This window comes from Dermochelys coriacea, chromosome 3 (genome assembly GCF_009764565.3).
Source record: "Dermochelys coriacea isolate rDerCor1 chromosome 3, rDerCor1.pri.v4, whole genome shotgun sequence".
Taxonomy (NCBI): domain Eukaryota; kingdom Metazoa; phylum Chordata; order Testudines; family Dermochelyidae; genus Dermochelys; species Dermochelys coriacea.
The window spans coordinates 31,625,392-31,645,206 of NC_050070.1; the positions used below are offsets into that span (position 1 = coordinate 31,625,392).

Consider the following 19,815-nt stretch of genomic DNA (forward strand, 5'->3'; position numbering starts at 1 on the left):
ACTATACAAAAGGCCAACTATTTGGGTTTAGACTTGACAAGTGTAAGGTAACATCAGAATGTCTTGCCTTGAACTTCAAAGCTTCTCTTCTTTCTGGAAGGCTCCCCAAAGCCATCAGGTGACAACTTTTATTTATGAATTACTGTAACTTTCTCCTCCCCAAGTAGCCAAACCCCAAAAGGAATGTGATATTTTGGTCTGCTCTCCTTGTGAAAGGACAGTGAACTTAAGTTGAATTCCAAATTAGAAAAAAATTTCTCCCCCCTCCCCAACCCCCACCTGACTGAGCTATTGTGTCTTGCAGAATGTTGAGATGCTCAGTAGTATGGACTCAGCGTCTGTTCGAATTGTCAAACCATTTCCTACCGCGCAGTCAACAAGCCGACACCAGCCACTGCAGCCCATCACAGCAATGCCTGTAGTAGCTGCAGCACCAAAACTGGACCACCAAAGAATGGACACTATTCAGGAGGACCCAAGTACTGACTCTCATGTTGATGAAGATTGTTTTGAGAAGGACCCTTTCCCAAATAGCAGTTCAGCTGCTAAATCTTTTGAGGATCTTACAGATCACCCTGTCACTAGGAGTGAGAAAGCATCATCTTTTAAACTACAGCGCCAAAATCGAGTGGACAGCAAAGAAACTGAATGCTAGCATCTCGCTGCCTTCCAACCTCATGACTGTGTGCAAAATAAATGTTCATCGATTTGATCTAAAACCGTTTTGTTTATATAAATACAGATAGATAGAAATATATTTTGTGATGGGATGGGAGACTGGGGAAATAAGGAAGTGACCTACTGCAGATGCTGGTCATGTGTATGACCTTCCTTAGCTTATTAGACAATTACATCTTTTTAAAACAAAGAAAAACCACCAGACTAAAACTAGCTTGTTTTGAAGCTTTTGGATTTGGTTTTTCTAGTTTCTTAACCTTTACTATTTCCTTCAACCTGTGGTGTAAAGTGGTACATCCTGCTGAATATTAGGTTGTGTATATTAGCATTTTTATAACTCAACTTTTTGTAGTTGGAACAACACAGATAGACAAAATCATGGTTTTGGGTGTTTTTAAAAAAACAAACTGTAGTGAGTTTTCTGCATAGATTAGAGCATGTAGCAGTTTAGGTATCCTAAACAGTATAAAATTATTTTATTTGCAAACAAAGATCAGAGCAGTGAGATAGGTACAAATTGTATTTTAAACGGTCTGATAAATACAATGAAGTGATGCGCGTTGAGAGTTACTCTGGGTTTCAGTTCTAAAACTTCCTTTAAAGTCAATGGAAGCCACACCGTATAATTCATTGAAAATGGTCCCAGATGCTGAGATCTGAATTTAATCGCACAGTTATTTTTTTTCCTACATTTTATAACCCACATTGCTGAAAAATAGCTTTTGTATAAGTCTTCCCATTCTGAATGAAGTATTTCTTGAAAGAACACCTTATAATTACAGACCTCTGCCTGGGGGAGTGGAAAGAAAAGAACAGCTGCTTATGTTGAAAGGACACTCAGTTTAGATTTTGGCCTAATTAGTTTAGGTTTTGACCTTTACAATGGTGGTGTCAGTCTGAAGTGGTTTCTGTGATTCAACTTGTTTATATACATAACACTGTTGCCAAGAAATTTTAAAAAGAAAAGCCACTTGTAGGACCCACATATAATTTATGAGCTTTTGCTAGAGTAGCACTTTGTGTGAAAAATACTACTCTGAGTTGCACAGATACTGATGAATAACAATGATTAATTTTAGCTCATTTCTAAATACTGATAAAAATCAAGGTTTGCCAAATCTGAAAGGACAAAATTAATAAGGAAACCTTTTTAATTGTACCGTTTCCAAGAGGGTATTATATTAGTGTAATATAAAAAGCCTATAACTTAATGGAGTGGTGCCCCTTTAAGTAGATAAGCTTATTTCCAAAGGCAGAGATGTGAATAGTGTAATCTGTTTGCTATGAACGTTACATGAAAGTTATTTCCATATGTATTAACAGATGGACTGTCACAGTAGAATCATAGGGCAACTATTTACTGCTTGGGTCCTACAGAAAGATCTTCGCTCTTCATCTATCTTACCCCATAATCATGTCATAATGTAACTTTAATTTATATAAACTTTGTTTAGAATGGTTTTGCAGCTGTTTTAAATGTCCACTGGAAAGCAGATGTATTCATCAGCCAGGAAAGCTTAACTATGGAAAACTTGTATTTTTAATATTTGATGGCAGTTAACCAAGCCTGTGACAAAAGAATTGTGTGTTTCCAATGATACTTGTTACACTAATACTTGAACTTGTGCCTTATGGTATTCATATCTAACTAATCATTATTTTAGTTACACTGGTTTTTGGATTTGATTTGTGTAGCCATAAAATTTGTTTGAGATAAATTTAACTTTCAGTACAAAGGAATAATAAAAGCTTTTTATAGGATGATGACTGTTTCATTGAAACTAAGACTTGCCAGTTCTCAAAGATAGGATTTTATCTAAGACACTAGTGCTCCTTGATCAAAATCTTTAGTAAGCGGCAAATTGTCATGCTCCAAACTTGATACACTTTGCTCCATTCCTTCAGCACAAAACCCCAGTGATCGTTCTTATTTTTGAGTACGTTTCTTACTACCTTCACTTGTGTGTGAAAAGTTCCATAACTTCTGCGACTAATGCATCTGTGCTTATAAATAGCAGCAGGACCAAATCCCTGGGCATGTGGAAACTGAAGATGATTTTTTTTTTTTTTTTTATAAATACTAATAGCAATGATGACAAACCCAAGGCTTGTTTAGGCCTCTGCTATCTGGAAGACTATCAGTTGCACTCTAGCAAGCCCCTTTTGACCCAAAGGGAACAGTAATTGAGGTATCTGATCTGAGTTGATAATGGAATGGATCTCTCAATTTTGCTATGATTTTGGGGTTGTTGCTTGAATTTTAGAGAAACATAAGCAAATAGAATATTTTCACCCTAGACTACACAAATTAAAGCAGCTCATTTCCAGCAAGGAATTAGCCAGTTTGATTAAGGATTCTGGAGTGGGCGTTTCGTCCTGTTTATCTAAACCCTCTAAGCCAGAGGTTCTCAAACTGTGGTCGGTGGACCACCAGTGGTCCGTGAGCGCCATTCAGGTGGTCCACAGATAGTTCCTTCTAAAGTATGTGCCTGGTCAGCTGCACGGAAGAATGAAGGGCCATCCACCTAATTAGTGGATCCATGCAAGCATACCACCACTAATTAGGTGCCTGGACCCTGGAGAAGATGCATGTGTAAGGTGAGGTGGTGGCCTTGCAAGGGAATAGGGGGTAGTAGGAGGGGGCAGTGGGGCGAGAAGAGGGGGTGAGAAGAATTGGGATGTGCAGGGCTGCAGTGGCCAGAGAAAGAGGCAACTTTCCGCAACTCCACGGCTGCGGCTGCCGGGGAGAGATGGCCCCGCTTCCCAGCCTCAGCTCCGGGGCTGCCGCGGTGGGGGAGAGAGGACACCTCTATCGCATTAGAGAGGGAAGACTATTGATAATAAAATATGAGTTGTGTGCTTTTATTTATAGAATTTATCTATTTATTGTTTTTTTAATGTAGCGCTTTTATCCCAAGCGCTTTACAATAGTTAGCTAACGGTACAAACAATATTTGGAAAGATCATTAAATGGTCTGCTGAGACCCTCAGCAATTTTCAAGTGGTCCACAAAAAAAAAAAAAAAAGTTAGAACCACTGCTCTATGCACTTCCAAGAGCAAATCTTTCACCCCCCTTTTGTGTTTTGTGTTTGCCATACCTGAGGGTGCATGACTGAAGGAATTACATTCTGACTAGGACAGGCTGGGCTACTTCTGGAGGATGCAGAGCTGACCATTCATTCAGTGATTACTGGTGGTTTTGAAATCCCTTCACTGGGATGTGGAATCACCTTAAGCCAGGAGTTCCTGGGCTGTGGCCCAAAAATGGGGTGTGACCCAGTCCTGGGTGGTCTGCCATGGGCAGAGCTGAGGAGAGGGTATGGGGGAGGGGTTTGCCACCCCAAACTATGTTGGCAGACTGGCAGCCAGCAATGGCCCCTGCCCAGGGCTGGAGGAGCACAGCACCCCTGGCTGGTGGCAGAGGGTGAAGCAGAGCTGCCAGGCAGTGGGTGAGGAGACAGGGCCGACCCTAGAAGTGGCAGCTCCCAGGATGGCTGGAGGTTTCATGGCCATTCCCACTGTCTGCTGCTGTATCCCATGAGCCCTGGCTATTTGGGGGGGTGAGCCTGAGGCTGGAGCCCCTGGCTATCTTGGGGGGCCAAGGCTGCCAGCCTGGCAGGGAGGCACATGCAGCAGGGCTTTCCCCTGCAGAACTCACAGGTGCCCCTTAGGTTCCCCCCCTTCCCATAGAGGTGTATGGCCAAGGGGTGTCCCTGGACTGCAGGCTCAGCCATTGAGTGGCGGCTACTGGTTGGGTGCCCCACTCTGAAAGCAGTGCCAACACCAGCAGCAGTAAGTGCGGCATGTAAATACACAGCATGCCATCCGTATTGCTGTGCTGCGGCTGGCAGCGGCCCTGCCTTCAGCACTGGTGCCCATACAGCAGGCTCCACTCTCCGGACAAGATGGTTAAGAGGCAAGAAGTGGGGCGGGCCTGGGGTGCAAGGCCCTGGAAGGGAGCTCAGGGAAAGGGGAACAGCAAGGTGCTTGGGCAATGGGGGGCAGCTAGGGATGGGCGATGGGTGGGGAGCCCAGGGAGGCAGCAGGGAATCAGAGTGATGGGCCAGAGTGCCTATTGCAGCTGCACAGGAGGGCCTCAAGGAAAAAAGTTTGGGAACTCTGCCTTAAGCAATGACTATCTTTTTTGTTGAGTAGTAGATCAAGCAAGCAGTTGTGATTAAGGCCTAACATTAACTAACACTAGGGTGTACTGATTGATAGAACACCCAAGGTATAAAAAAGGATGCATAGAGCACAGGAAGTAATTTCTGACCTAAATCCCTTCAATTACACTGGAGGTCTAAAACAATCCTGCTAAAGAAGTAGCCAGGTAAAGTACTTTTTATGTTCAAACTACTGAAAGTGTGTCTTTGCTATGAGCCAAGTCCTTAAGTTCCCATTACAGATGTATCATTTTCAGCTTCCTAAATCCTGGCTTGCAGCACCACATGTTAAAATTCTTTGACACTAGGAGCTGGGATTATTTAATATTAATGACACATTTAGCCATGCTGAATGCTGTTTAACTTCACAACCTCAATTAAGAAGTGACGGAGTTTGTGGAAAACTCTGGCAGGTAGTAGATGCTGGTGCTCTATGATTTGAAATATTTAGAATCTCTCCTGACTGGGAGGTTCCTAACTAAAGGAACAAAGAATTCAATGTTGCCCATTCAACGCTGAGTGAGATTTTTGACAGTCCTTGAGCTCATGTCCTGAACTCCACATTAGTGAAAGTTTTTTAAAAACCTTTGTCAGTAATAATGACAATATTGAAGCTGCGTTTTGGTTTGTGTTGGCAAAGGTCAGAAATTTACATTTGAAATCAACTGTCCAATAGAGCTTTAATACATTCAGTTATTGAGAAAATTGTATTAACCTATTTAAAACATACTATGGAATGTCTAAAGGTAACTTTATTTTCCCATAAACCATAACATTTGAGAAAGAACTTGCATCACTATTATCTTTTCTCTAACACTAGGAGTATTTGCGAAATGCACATTTTCCCCTGTCCATCAACAGACTTGGTCAATATGTTACTGATCAGGATTTCCCACGAAGGCTAACTTCAGGATTCTGATGATCTACATCACGCCAGTAAGGAAGCAGTATAGGTAATGTGGAAATCTTCTTTTCCAGCAGAGACCAAAGCTGAGCTGCTAAAAAATTATTTCCCACTACCGATAAATGAAGTCCATCCGATAGATAGGAAGAAAAGTCCTGGGGGGGGGGTTAATTTAAATAAATCTTTAAGAAACAAACAATATAAGATCATAATAGCTAATTTCATAATACCATGCAATAAACTGTAATCACAAAATGTAGTTTTTATCAATCTCAGTTCTAAGAAAATTTTCCAAGATTATGAAAGGATAGGAAGACAGGTAAATGTATTGTATTTCTTATGTCACTGATACCCATAAGAAAATTATCAATGAACCGGGGCAACCAAAATATTGAATCTACTCTATTTGTCTCAAAAGATCCACTTTGCCAAACTTGAATTACCTGCTAGGGCCAAGTTTTTCAAAAGAGCTCAAATGTGATCAAAGTAAAAGATCAGATTTTCAAAAAAGCTCAGCAGATGGAAAACTGAGCTCTTGAAAATCTGCCTTTAAGTGTCAGAATAAGAGCTGCTGGGTGCACTGCACTTCTGAAAATCTGGCCTAAATTCAGCTTCTGGTGATGGTCAGTCAGTTGCATTTCAGGAAGGCTACTTATGCAAATATTCTTGCAAAGTATATTGGGATACAACTGTTGACTGCCTTTATAAAGGAAGTTCCAGCGACGTGGGATACCACTTATATTTAGAACAGTCATATATTATTATCTGATAACCAAACACAATATTCAGTTGTATTTAAACAAATCACCTTAAGTGTTTTCCTAGCCCAGCATGAAGTATTCTGGATTCATGTTTCCTCCCAAATAGGGCAAACTATAACCCATGATTTCTTGTTTTATTTTTCAAGATTGACAATTCTATTCCTCCCCAGGCTCTGTACTAACTATTGCTTTACACAAGACACTTCAGCATTTTCACAAACTTCTTTTCTGAACGTCATACCTGATTATTCTTTTGCATAAGTGTCCACAGATCAAGAGCCTCAGTCCCACAATCTCTAGCTACTTGAACACATGCCTTGGCGTATTCTCCCGTGGTAGAATTGAAGCGGTTTAATTTGTCACCTATTGGAAGTTAAGAAAAATATTAAATGAACTAGAACACAGGAATTAAGTCAGACTATGTCACTATCTACTGTATGTGATTTTTATTGAATGTTAAACCATTTCAAACTAAAATTTTGAACCTTGTAAATTTTAAAGCAAGTGGGAGCTAAATCCATCTCTTTAAAAGCCTTCTGTTTTAGCCTGCTGTTTTTTGAGATTAATTTGAAAACAAACTTTGGTTCAGAAGAAGTGTGGCTGGTGAGAATTAAGAGGCAGTGGCAGAGCTGTGTAAGAACATAGCATAGCACCTCTGTTCTGTGTTAGGCTTGCCTTTAGCCAGTGCTTTTTGTCCAATACCTATGTACATCTTATCCACATAACTTATTTACAACTTCCAATGCTCCTATTCCCCCAACAGATAGAAGAGAGTTAAGAGAGGTGAGCTCTAATCACAAGCCTGCCCATCCATGTTCTGGGTGACACGGGACTTCTCTTAGCCTTATTTTACAGAGGAGAAACTAAAGTAAACTACTTATCTGTCTAGGTAAAATGTTTTGAGATCCTGGAATAAGAGTAAAAAAAAAAACCGAGGAGTCCTTGTGACACCTTAGAGACTACCAAATGTATTTGGGCATAAGCTTTCGTGGGCTAGAACCCACTTCATCAGATGTGTGAAGTAAAAGATACAAGAGCAGGTTTAAATATGTGAAAGGATGTGGGTTGCTTTACCAAGTGTTAGGTCAGTCTAACAAGATAAATCAATTAACAGACCACAAAGTGGCAATTCTTCAACAAAAAAACTTCAAAAACAGACTCCAATGTGAAGCTGCAGAACTGGAATTAATTTGCAAACTAGATGCCATCAGATTAGGCCTGAATAACGACTGGAGTGGTTGGCTCATTACAAAACCTAAAGTTAATTTCCCCAATACTAATTTCTCCCTACTGTTACTCACATCTTCTTGTCAACTGTCTGTAATGGGCCATTCTCTTACCACTTCAAAAGTTATTTCTCCTCCCTTGGTATCCTGCTGTTAATTGATTTATCTCATTAGACTAACCTAACACTTGGTAAAGCAACCCATGTCCTTTGTGTATTTATACCTGCTCCTGTATTTTTTACTTCATACATCTGATGAAGTGGGTTCTAGCCCATGAAAGTTTATGCCCAAATAAATTTGTTAGCCTCTCAAGTGCCACAAGGACTCCTCGGTTTATTTATTTATTTATTTATTTGCTGATACAGACTAACACGGCTACCACTGAAACCTGGGATAAGAGTATATATAAAGTGCAAATTTATTAAAAATCAGTTGCCCCATGTCAGATGCAATTGTACAGAAATTGATGCTCCATGTGCCTTGAGCACTAATTAACCTATAGTCGAGCTCCTGTTTCAATGCAATGAAACTTCCCTCTAACAATCTAACCCCCAATTGCCCCCTGCATTTCAAGTGACCACCTCCAAGATGTTACCCCTTCCACTTAACAATCTGTCCCAACATGTATTTAACCTCACACTCTCCTTTCTTCCCCAGACCTGAAGAGCTCTGTGTAGCTCGAAAGCTTATACCTTCCACCACAGAAGTTGGTCCAATAAAAGGTATTATCTCACCCACCTTGCGTCTCTCATTAAACTGAAAAGCATTTTTGGAAAACGGGGCTCCCCCTTACACCTTGTCATTCAGTCTTTACAAGACTTCTTCTCCAACAGCAATCATGACATCATCTGCTGTCAGTCTTCCCTCTCTTCCCCTGGTATGGCTGCTGATTCTCTCCATCCTTCATTCCTCTCCATCCTTGACTCTTCTGCCCTTCCCTGTCATAGGAAGTTTTGCCCTGCCCAACCCCCTGCTGCCCTGATTCATCTCCAACATCCACTTCCTCTGCTCCTACTCTAGCGCTATAGTGTGTGTCTGGCAGAAATCCCATGATCCGGCTAATTTATTCATAGATTCCAAGCCCAAAAGAGACCACTGTGATCATCTAGTCTGACCTCCTGTATAACACAGGCCATAGAACTTCCCCAAAATAATTCCTAGAGCAGATCTTTTAGAAAAACATCCAATCTTGATTTAATAATTGTCAGGGGAATCCACCACAACCTTTGGTAAATTGTTCCAATGGTTAATTACTTTCACCCTTAAAAATGTATCCCTTGTTTGCTGTCTGAATTTGTCTAGCTTCAACTTCCAGTCATTGGATTGTATTATACCTTTTTCTGCTAGACTGAAAAGCCCATTAAATTTGTTTCCCCTGTAGATAGTTAGACTGTAATCAAGTTACCCCTTAACCTTCTCTTTGTTAAGCTAAATATATTGAGCTCTCTAAAGCTTATGCTCGAATAAATTTGTTAGCCTCTAAGGTGCCACAAGTACTCCTTTTCTTTTTGAGCTCTTTCAGTCTATCACTAGAAGGCATGTTTTTCTAATCCTTTAATTATTCTCGTGGCTCTTCTCTGAAACCTCTCCCATTTATAAATATCTTTCTTGAATTGTGGACATCCAAACTGGACACGCTATTCCAGCAGTGGTCACACCATTGTCAAATATAGAGGTAACATAACCTCTCTGTTTCTACTCAAGATTCTCCTGTTGATGCATCCAAGGATTGCATTATCTCTTTTGGCCACAGCACTGCACTGGGAGCTCATGTTCAGCTGATTATTTCCCACCTGCCCCCCTATATTCTTTGTTCCTACATGTATACATTTATTAAAACACATACTGTTTGACTCGTTTACCAAGTGATCCACATCACTCTGAATCAGTGAAATCTATCAGTTTAATGTGTGCCATGACAATTTTTTATCATTCTAGTTTTTTAACCAAAATGTCGTGCAGTACTATGCCAAATGCCTTACAGATATCTAAGTATATTAGGTCATCACTATTACCTTTATCAACCAAACTATAATCTAATACCAAGTTAGTCTGAGGATCTATTCTCCATAAACCCATTTGCATTAATTACATTACCCTCCTTTAATTCTTTATTGACTCCTATATCTGTTGCTCCACTATTTTGCTTGGTATCAATGTCAGGCTGACAGATCTAAAATTACTTGGGTCATTCTATTTATTATTTTTAAAAACTGGCACAATATTAACTTTCTTCCAGTCTTCTGAAACTTCCCCATTGCTCCAAGACTTATTGAAAATCAATATTACTGGTCCACAACATTACTGGTCCTTAGCTGGCTCTTTTAAAATTCTTGGATGCAAATTATCTGGCCCTGCTAATTTAAAACTGTCTAACTTTAGTGGATTCTAACATCTTCTAGAGACACTAGTGGACTGGAAAGAGTGTTATCACCCTATATGAGACTATATCATCTGTGTTTTCCCCAAATACAGAACAAATATTTATTGAACACTTCTTTTTTGCATTATTATGGATAATTCTACCATTTCCATCAAAGAATGGACTAATAACATTGTCAGGATTCTTTTTAAAGTGCAAATACTGTGACACTGCACAGGCTGTCCAAACACACATGAGCACCTGGGGGCAGCCGTTCAGCTGGTGCAAACTGTAAAAGCTGATGTCAGTGAAGCTATGACAATTGACACCAGCTGAGGTCAGGAAAGCTCCCCACTAGGAACTAGGCAGTGTTATGTCTCCATTGAACAGTACAGGGAGAAGCTGATAAGGCATTAAACTTTTTTTTGTTTTTTCCTCAGACACATTTTCTTGATCTCAGAATTGTACTTTTCAGAAATAAAGCATGAGGTGGGATATTGCTGCTTAACCTGATAAATGAGGAATATGTTGCAACCGCAAGAAAATGATGCAAGGTGTACCGTGCCGCATTGCTACCCACTTTGGAGGCTGCTTTGCAAAGGGTGTTAAGGCACAGCATGGTCAGACTACACCATCTATAATGTAATAACACAGGAGCCCAGAGCTTAAATATTATCAAGTCACCATCTTTTATATAAATAAAAAATGTTCTGAGACAAACCCTAAGTTTTTAAAGTGCAGCTTTTTCTACCAATTACATTAATGAATAGCCCAATGAAAACTGCAGTTTTAAAAGAATGTTATTAATTAGCTATCTGCTTGTCCACATGGATATTCCACAGATGTTTAGCAGACCTACCAGCAGCCTCTTTCCATTGGCTCGGAGAATAAACGTTCAGTTTGGCACAAATACTGAGCAAATCCTTTGTCAGTCTGGAGGTCAGCAACTTGGACACCCACACTGACAATCTTTCTACTTGTTTTTAATCCCCAAACTGGGAGAATTCCTTTTACCTTTGGCAATGCACTCTTTTTCCCAAGCTGGTTCATAGAGAGGGGGTGGTGTTATCAAAATAATTTTGTCCTCAGTAATATCTATGGACTTCAGATATTGTATCATGCTTTTTAAATTATCAGCATATTCCTTCAGTGGAACGTGTTGGTCGGAATTCACATCTGTTTAGGGAAGAAACAATTGTTCATATAAAACCAAGATGCCCATTGTAAATTATACACAATACTTATTTATACAGCATACGAATGTAGATACTTTGCTTCTTTTCAATATAAACTTCTACATGATTCATAAATTCATCAGATGTGGTGGGAAAATGAAATACAGCAAAATCCAAGGTATAAGAGCCAGACAGAGGAAAAACTGCAAGTACTGTAAATAATTTCCTATCCACTTAAAATAACTGAAGAGAAGGTGACTTGAACAGTACAGGGAGAAGCTGATAAGGCATTAAACTTTTTTTTGTTTTTTTCCTCAGACAGAGACACATTTTCTTGCTGTCAGAACTGTACTTTTCAGAAATAAAGCATGAGGTGGGATATTGCTGCTTAACCTAATAAATGAGGAATATGTTGTAACAGCAAGAAAATGATCCAAGGTCACTAACAGATTAATTCATTATTTTTTTTTGGTACACTTACCTAATAGAAAATTAATTGATTACAAAGATTTAGCACATTTATCTTCTTAGGGCTTGTCTACATGGAGCAGCAATACACACAACAAGGTGTGATTTGTAAAGTGGATAAATGTATTACACACCAATTTGTCCCTGTAGACCCTGTTGGTGTGCACTAAAAGTTCCCTAGTGTGTTTTAACATAATACTGTATAGACCAATTAGTGCACAACACATTAGTGTGCTTAGAAATCACACTCCTATAGCATGCATTTCTGCTCCATATGGACAAGCCCTGAGTGTAGCCTGAATAAACAATGGATTTTTCAATATTAACAGAAAAAGACATCACAAAATATGTCCAAAAACATTTAAAACAAAAATTTCAAGTCATACACACAGTGCCAATTCAGGACAAGTAGACAAGAAATGTTGAGAAGTTTAGGACTGAGATTAACCACTCCCTATAAGTGTCATCATGGAACAATGGGTTACAAAATAAAGTAAGCAAACACACTAAAATTAGAGAGAAAACAGATGAATGCTATGTGAGGATAGAATACAATAGCCCACAATAATTTATTGCTGCAAAAAGTTCATGGACCCTACAGAGGGCTGATCCCACTGTTGACTTTATAATTATCCTCAGAATATTTATATTTGTTAGTATACATACCTTTAACAGAGGCTGAAAGGCATTCCGTTGTCTTTTCTCACATTCTGACTACAATTCCATCAGCCAGTGGATTACAAGGCTATTTCCAAAGGCACAAATGGGAGTTAGGCACCTAACTCCAACTGAAAGTCCCAAGGGAGTTAGACACTTAGAGCCATTTGTGCCTTTTTGAAAATTTCCTCCATAGTCTCACACATGAATATTTGGCCAGAGAAAGAGCAACAAAAACCAAAAGTACACATGAGATTTAAATGATTAACGGTACGGTAATGTAGTAAACTCATTTTAAAAAAAAACTGATAGAGCAGGACCAGGAGAAATGTTAACCCCTTTGTGCCCACTCTGTTTGGTAATCTCTGACATATTACACTTTTTAAAACTTGTTTTAAGAGAACAATTGAGAGAGAAAAAATGTAAATTAACCTACCTTTTAAAGTACTGTCATTAGCACCAAAGAAGATGGTAATTGCAATAGTATTTTCAACATTAGAACTTTTGCTGATCAATCTGGGAAGAACTATGTTAGCCCATCTGGTATTGTAACCTGACAGTCCTCGATTTAAAACATCACATTTTCTGAAACAAACACAAAGAACAAGAACAAAATCCCCCTCATAGAGCAAAATTTTAGAAATTTCAAAACATTCCATTTGGATACCCTCTAAAATCAACTAGATTACACAGTAGACAAGTGGGATAATTAAATATATATGTAGAGTTTGTATAAAGTATATGTGTAGAGTTTGTCTAAATATATTGGTGCCAATCCTGCAATCTGATTCACATGGCCACAAAGATCCATATACATGGCTCTGACTGCAGAATCAGAGAGTATTTACTCAACCTTTGCAATAGCCTTTAATAAGGATTTATAGATACTGAAAGAGAAAGTACTGAGGCATTCCATATGCTCCTTTTACAATTCCAAATATAAGTAAGTAAATGCTGATTTTTAAAAAAAAAAAAACTAAAATAATTTACTACAGAAAAGCTGCTTGGCCTTCTTTCATCCTAAACATTACATTTAAAATACAAACTTTGACAAGTCTCACCTGACCAATTTCTGAGCAAGCAACACTCCCCAACCATTGTCCTGAAAGGAAAACTAAATGAAAGGGACAAAGTTTAGATATTAACTAAAACATATCTAGGATTACAATTTAGCATGTCACTCTACTTCCTGCATTTTTTATTGTCCTTTCTCCTCACCCACCAAATTTAACGGTCCTTTATTTTTATGTGGCCTCTCTTATCTTCTGAAACGTAGGCCATTAGTGTGTCTCTGAGGCTGCTGTTGGCCCTGCCCAATCCCCACACATTTTGTTACCGCATTAGGGAACAGTACAGGAGAAGTACACATCGCACTGTCCTTCCACAGTCAAAACTATCACTAATTTCAGGCTATGGGCCAAAGAACTGTGTAGGATCAAGCCATACATAAGTAAATCAACTAGGTGTGTAACAAGTGACTGATTGATGCCAAGGATTTTTTCTGATCATTTCTAAATGTGGACCTGTAGCTTTAATTTCAGTTTGCAGAGCAGCTCGTATAAATGAAATATGCATCTGTTACCTCATACTTGAGGGGTGGCAAGCCTAAGCAGGAGCCAAAATTTACCAATGTACATTGCCAAAGAGCCACAGTAATATGTAATGATTATATATGTGTGTGTGTGTATACACACACACACATAATCATTATATAAGTTGATAATGCATATTTATTATACATTTATAATATATAGTTAACGATAACTTAATCTTTTACATAGAGGGACTTCTCGCAATCTTCGCTTTCAACAATTCCCTTGAAGTTGGTTTGTGTTCAGTTGTGCTCACACATAGCAATTCTCTTAAGTGGCTGTCTGTCAAAATGGATTGGTGCTTGGATTTCACATGTTTGAGTGTCGAGAAAACAGGCTCACAAAGATAGGTCAAGGCAAACATTGAGATTAATTTTAGGGCTGCACCTCTGATGTTGGGGTATTTATCCTTTGGTACAGATTTCCAGAAAGTAAGGGTCCCCTCTGTCTTCTGAACAGATTTCAATCTCGCATCTTCCAAAAGTTCTATTATTTCCATCTGGGATGTTGCTTCGTCAGTGACTAAAGGGGGGTTCAGACAATCTGCTTCAGCACTAAAAGGTTCAGTCAGAAATCTGATTTGAGGTCTTTTCTGCTGCAAATCTTGGAATTTTCCCTCAAAACTGTCCTTATGATCTTTAGTCACACTCGTATATCTAGTTGTGCTCCGTTTTAGGGGTTCTGCTGCATTCTCTTTTGATCTGGTTTGATGTTGTGACGTTGAGGGGAAGTCGGTTCCAGGAGCTCGAAAAAATAACTTTACCTCTCAAGAGCCATCGAACTGCGCAGTGAAATGGCAAATTGGCAGGGGAGTCGTCTTCATCCAGTTCTTCAATTAGATTTTGAATCTGTCTGTGATTGAGTGCATTTGAGAGAATGAAATTCACAATGTGCAAGACAGGTTTCATGATGTGATCAAATTTGATATTTTTAGATACCAGGTGCTCCTGATGAATAATACAGTGAAATGTCCAAAATTCGGGAAAGCTCTCGTCAGTCTTACAAAGCCCTACTAATCCATTCACAGATCCCCACATGGATGGAGACCCATCTGTTGCAATGGCAGTGAGCTTCTGTAAAGGCAAGTGGCTTTTCACAACTACCAACATCAACACCTCCTTTAGATCTCATCCACGAGTTCTGTCCTTTAGTGACATGATATCAAGGAGTTCTTACAACACAGTCGTCAGACACAGTGCAGACAAATACCGATAACTGAGGTTTATCCTGTGTATGGCACGACTCATTCAGAGTGATGATCAAATACTCACACTGCTGAAGTTGCAAATGCAGTTGCGATTTGATGTCACTGTTCAGGTTGGAGATTCTGCGTTCTATTGTATGGCGTGAAAGCTGCAGGCCAGACATTTTCTTCTGTAGATTCTCGTTCTCTCGTGACAGGATTGAAATACATCAGTGAGGCACGTTTTTATAACCTCGCCTTCAGAGTAGGGCTTTTTCGCACAGGCTATGTGCCAGGCCACATAATAGGAGGCTAACATTACAGTCTGCGATTGGTTGGCAAATCTGGTGAAGAACTGGACTTCTACATCTGTTTGTTTTTTCAAAGTTTTCAGTTTTAAAGTGCGGTGTTCAGAACCTTGTGGGACTTCTTGATGCATATGTGCATGGCTCGAAGCAAAATGACGCTGCAAGTTTGAAGATTTGAACTGAGAGATACATGTCTGGCAAAAAAGACACATGGCCTTACCATTATGTTCAACAAAAAAGTATTTATTCTCCCACTCCTGTTGGAAGCATCGATTTTCATCAGTGTATTTTCTTTTCTGTTTGCACTTGCATTCCATTGTTAGATGGTATAAGAAAAATTTTGATTAAAAATTTCCACACCAGCTAGTCACTGTGTGCTTTATTCAAGGAGACACTGGTGCTGGCCAGGGGGTGCTGGACCCCTGGCTCTGTCCCAGGCCCTGCCCCCCCCAGTCCACCTCTTTCTCCAGTCGCCACCTCCACCCCACCTCTTCCTGCCCCCCAAATGAGCCATGTCCTCGCTCCTGCCCCCCCTCCCAGAGCCTCCTGTGAGTCACAAAACAGCTGATCACGGTGGGTGGGAGGCACAGGGAGAGAGGAGGAGGGGCTGGGGAAGGGAGGGGTGAGGTTGCAAACCACATCCTCTCTCATCCCCCTCCAGAGCCTCCTGAATGCCGCGTAACAGCTGCTCGAAGCGAGCGGGAGACGTGGGGGAGAGAGGAGGAGGTGCTGATTGAGGGGTTGCAGGCGGGCAGGAAAGAGGCACTGGGGAGGGGGGACTAATAGGTCTGCCAATGGGTGCTGAGCATCCACCATTTTTCCCCCAGAGTCGGCTCCTAGCAGGAGCCGTAAATTATCTTCTGAAGACCTGCATGTGGCTCTGGAGCCACAGGTTGGCCACCCCTGCTCATGATTAAAGAGACACTCGCAACTGTTAAAGAATCTTTTAAAAATACAGTTAACTGCTCCCAAACCTTTGTACCTTTTATTAATGACTTCTTAGATGATTAAAACCAAAATAATCGCATTTAGTTTTTATTATTTGTCATTTGTTTACTTTTTACTGCTCAATTTGGATAATGACAAGCGTTCACTTGCATTTCTGTTTATGGCCTTTCACTTTGATTCTCACATCATAGTTTGCCTTTCAAAATTTGCATGGACAACATAAACATAAACAACAAACTTTAAATTTAAAAAAAACGAAAACATTTCTTTGCGTTAGGCTGGAAAATCCTTTAGATTAATATATAAATTTTAATTAGCTTTAATTTACAGCCAAACTAATTACCATCTGATAACACAGGCAAATTGGACACAAGTAGACAGTCCATTACTAATTAGGATAGTGATTCATTCATTATCAGTTTGAGTACACAGTAGGTTGTTACATGTATGTTCGGTTCAGCTTATATGTAAGGAGCCAGGTTGCCACTTATGCCTTTATTGATCAGGCAGTTAGGTCAATTAGAATGTATTGTTTTGCGGCTCTCTTTCTGGTCCCAATCATATTTTTCCTGACTGCGACATTGTCAAGTTAACTACTTCCAGCATGTGAACATACAGAATTGCTGCAAGGCGGGACTGAATCCAGTCATAATGTACCACCAGGCATGCAGATTCTAAAATGCTTTCTCTAATGAAGAGAAACTCAATGGGTAGGTAAAGATCAGGAACGGAATTCTGACCTCAGATAAATGTACCCTCACTCTGTCTGAGGGCAGAAAGCAGCTCTGATTTCCTGCTTTCCCTGTTAGAACCTAGCTCTCGATATTGGTTTTAACTATGAAGCTGTGCTCATAACAGAATCCTGGATGGAAATTGAAGACTAAACCAGAAATAAACACTGTGAATGCAAACCATCAATGGCCACGTCTACTGCAGCCCCAACATGTGAACTATAGTGATTCTTACGGTAAAACAGAATTCTCCCTGCACATTCTACCAGCAGTTAAAATACTTTGCCCACGGCCCCCTATAGGGCCATGTTCAGGGAGCCATAACTACAACAGTTCAGTAGCCAGGCTGATTTGTGATCAGAACATAACTCCCTCTCAATTAAATATGTATCATTTTTTTTTCTTTTAAAGTAAAAAATAACCTTAACCAATGGCTTGTGTTCAATCTAACACCAGTCCAGGCCAATGCTTCACTGAAAATTCTGACCCGAATGAAAATATATTAGCCTCGCACCTGGGTGAGAAGCAATTCTAATTTGACAAACCACTGACCGTAGCTACCAGTGATTCTGTGGATAAAATTACAGTTTTACATTGGTGCTACAAGTGCCTAGTCTTGTGGTTAATATAGACAGAACCCAAAAGGCAAATAATTTGCTTGGTCTAGTCTACAGCGGTATTCAGTAATGCTGTATCTGCTAGTTAAGGCCAACAGTGATACAGAGAGCTTGTAGCCTCTGAAAATGCTACCAGGCACACCGGACATGGGCATGAGCACATTGATTATAGACTACATACTCAAGGCTAGGGGTGGCCAACCTGAGCCTGAGAAAGAGTCAGAATTTACCACTGTACATTGCCTAAGAGCCACATTAATACGTCAGCAGCCCCCGGATCAGCTTCCTCCAACCCACCAGCAGCCCTGCTGATCAGCGCCTCCCCCTCCCTCCCCGCGCCTCCTGATCAGCTGTTTTGTGGTGTGCAGGAGACTATGGGGCGGCATGTGGGGGTCCAAGAAAGCCTGGGTGATTAGCAGGGCACCTGGCACTGGCAGCAGCGAGCAACCTGGCCCCAGCCTGCCCTGCCTCCTCCTCCCCCTTGCCCACTCCACCTCTTTCCCCAAGCCCCTCTTTCCATCCCTGCTGTGCCCCCTCTCTGCACCCATGCCACCCCTTCCCCCAAGCCCCTGCCCTGCCTCCACCCCCCCGCAATGATGCCAGGATCAGGCCAGGTGGGATGGGCTGCTTGCTGGTGCCAGGCCCCCCCCAGGCCGCCCTGGACCTCACATCCCCCTAAAGCACAGCCCCCCCCAATCATGGGGTGGTTGCCTGGTCTGTCTGATGGCTGGGCTGGCTCTGCTGGACCCATTCTGGGCACCAACAAAAATAATACAAACCTGGCACCCATGGAGCCAGTAGGTGTATGGGGCCAGGGTCATATTGTGTGGGTGGGGACATCTATGGGACATGAATCTGAGGTGTATGGGCCATTAGATTGGGGGGGGGGCGTGGGTGGTATATGGAACATGGCCAAGAGGTGCACAGGCCCACTGGGTGTGGGGTCGGGGGGGGGGGGCTGCATGGGACACGGGGCACCAGGTGTATGGGGCCATTGTGTGTTTGGGCACGGAGACGGGTCCATTGTGTGTGTGTGTGTGTGAAGGTGCATTGGGCCATTGCGGGTGTGTGGACACGGCCACAGGGGGCCACAGGGTGCAGGGTGTGTGTGTGTGTATTGGGCCAATTAGTGGCGTGTGTGGGGGGGGGTGTATGGGACCAGTGTGTGTGTGTGTGTGTGTGTAAAAGTGCATTGGGCCATTGCGGGTGTATTGGGCCAATTAGTGGTGTGTGTGTGTGTGTGTGAAGGTGCATTGGGCCATTGCGGGTGTGTGGACACGGCCACAGGGGGCCACAGGGTGCAGGGTGTGTGTGTGTGTATTGGGCCAATTAGTGGCGTGTGTGGGGGGGGTGTATGGGACCCGTGTGTGTGTGTGTGTGTGTGTGTGTGTGTGTGTGTGTGTGTAAAAGTGCATTGGGCCATTGCGGGTGTATTGGGCCAATTAGTGGTGTGTGTGTGTGTGTGTGTGAAGATGCATTGGGCCATTGCGGGTGTGTGGACACGGCCACAGGGGGCCACAGGGTGCAGGGTGTGTGTGTGTATTGGGCCAATTAGTGGCGTGTGTGGGGGGGGTGTATGGGACCCGTGTGTGTGTGTGTGTGTGTAAAGGTGCATTGGGCCATTGCGGGTGTATTGGGCCAATTAGTGGGGTGTGTGTGTGTGTGTGTGTGTGTGTGTGTGTGTGTGTGGACACGGATGTGTAAAGGCGCCTACGGATTACACGACACGGCGATGGGGGCCAGGGCCACAGGCTCCCTTGGGGCTGCGGCTGGTCAGTGCCACGGGGGGGGGGCCCCACAGCGGAGCGGGCCCGGCAGCCTCCGAGCTCCGCCCTGCGCCAGGCCCGGCCCCCTGGCGCGGCGCGGCGCGGCGGGAACGGGCGGGGGGAGGCCGCCAGCCCCGGTACCTCGGTGATGGAGTCGCCGAACAGCACGACGCGGGGCCAGGACACCAGCTGGCTGCGCAGCGCCATCCCCGCCGTCGACGGCCTGCCCCTGCCACAGGGCGGGAGCCCGCCGGGCTTCCGGCCCCGCCCTCCGC

The 19,815-nt window shown here is 42.0% G+C and overlaps 2 protein-coding genes across 4 annotated transcripts in view; one reads left to right on the top strand and one right to left on the bottom strand.

The window, feature by feature from the left end:
* The window catches only part of ADAM17 (ADAM metallopeptidase domain 17), a 62,498-nt gene extending 60,059 nt beyond the window's left edge, over nt 1-2,439 (top strand). The window contains exon 19 of the mRNA XM_038396363.2: nt 305-2,439. Coding sequence (XP_038252291.1) covers nt 305-655 — 351 coding nt within the window. The 3' untranslated portion in view covers nt 656-2,439. The remainder of the gene's footprint in view (nt 1-304) is intronic.
* Nucleotides 2,440-5,505: 3,066 nt separating this feature from the next.
* On the bottom strand, nt 5,506-19,801 carry IAH1 (isoamyl acetate hydrolyzing esterase 1 (putative)). 3 transcript variants are annotated; one of them, XM_038397944.2, is made up of 6 exons: nt 19,682-19,801; nt 13,457-13,509; nt 12,832-12,980; nt 11,110-11,271; nt 6,749-6,870; nt 5,506-5,901 (listed from the first exon to the last, which is right to left on the bottom strand). In XM_038397944.2, exons 1-6 carry the CDS (start codon nt 19,745-19,747, stop codon nt 5,725-5,727), a joined length of 729 nt encoding a protein of 242 aa, XP_038253872.1. In that variant the 5' UTR covers nt 19,748-19,801; the 3' UTR covers nt 5,506-5,724. The 3 variants fall into 3 exon arrangements, with proteins under 3 accessions (XP_038253872.1, XP_043366202.1, XP_043366203.1); XM_043510267.1 differs by lacking the exon at nt 19,682-19,801 and adding an exon at nt 15,699-15,912; XM_043510268.1 differs by lacking the exon at nt 13,457-13,509.
* Nucleotides 19,802-19,815: the final 14 nt, after the last annotated feature.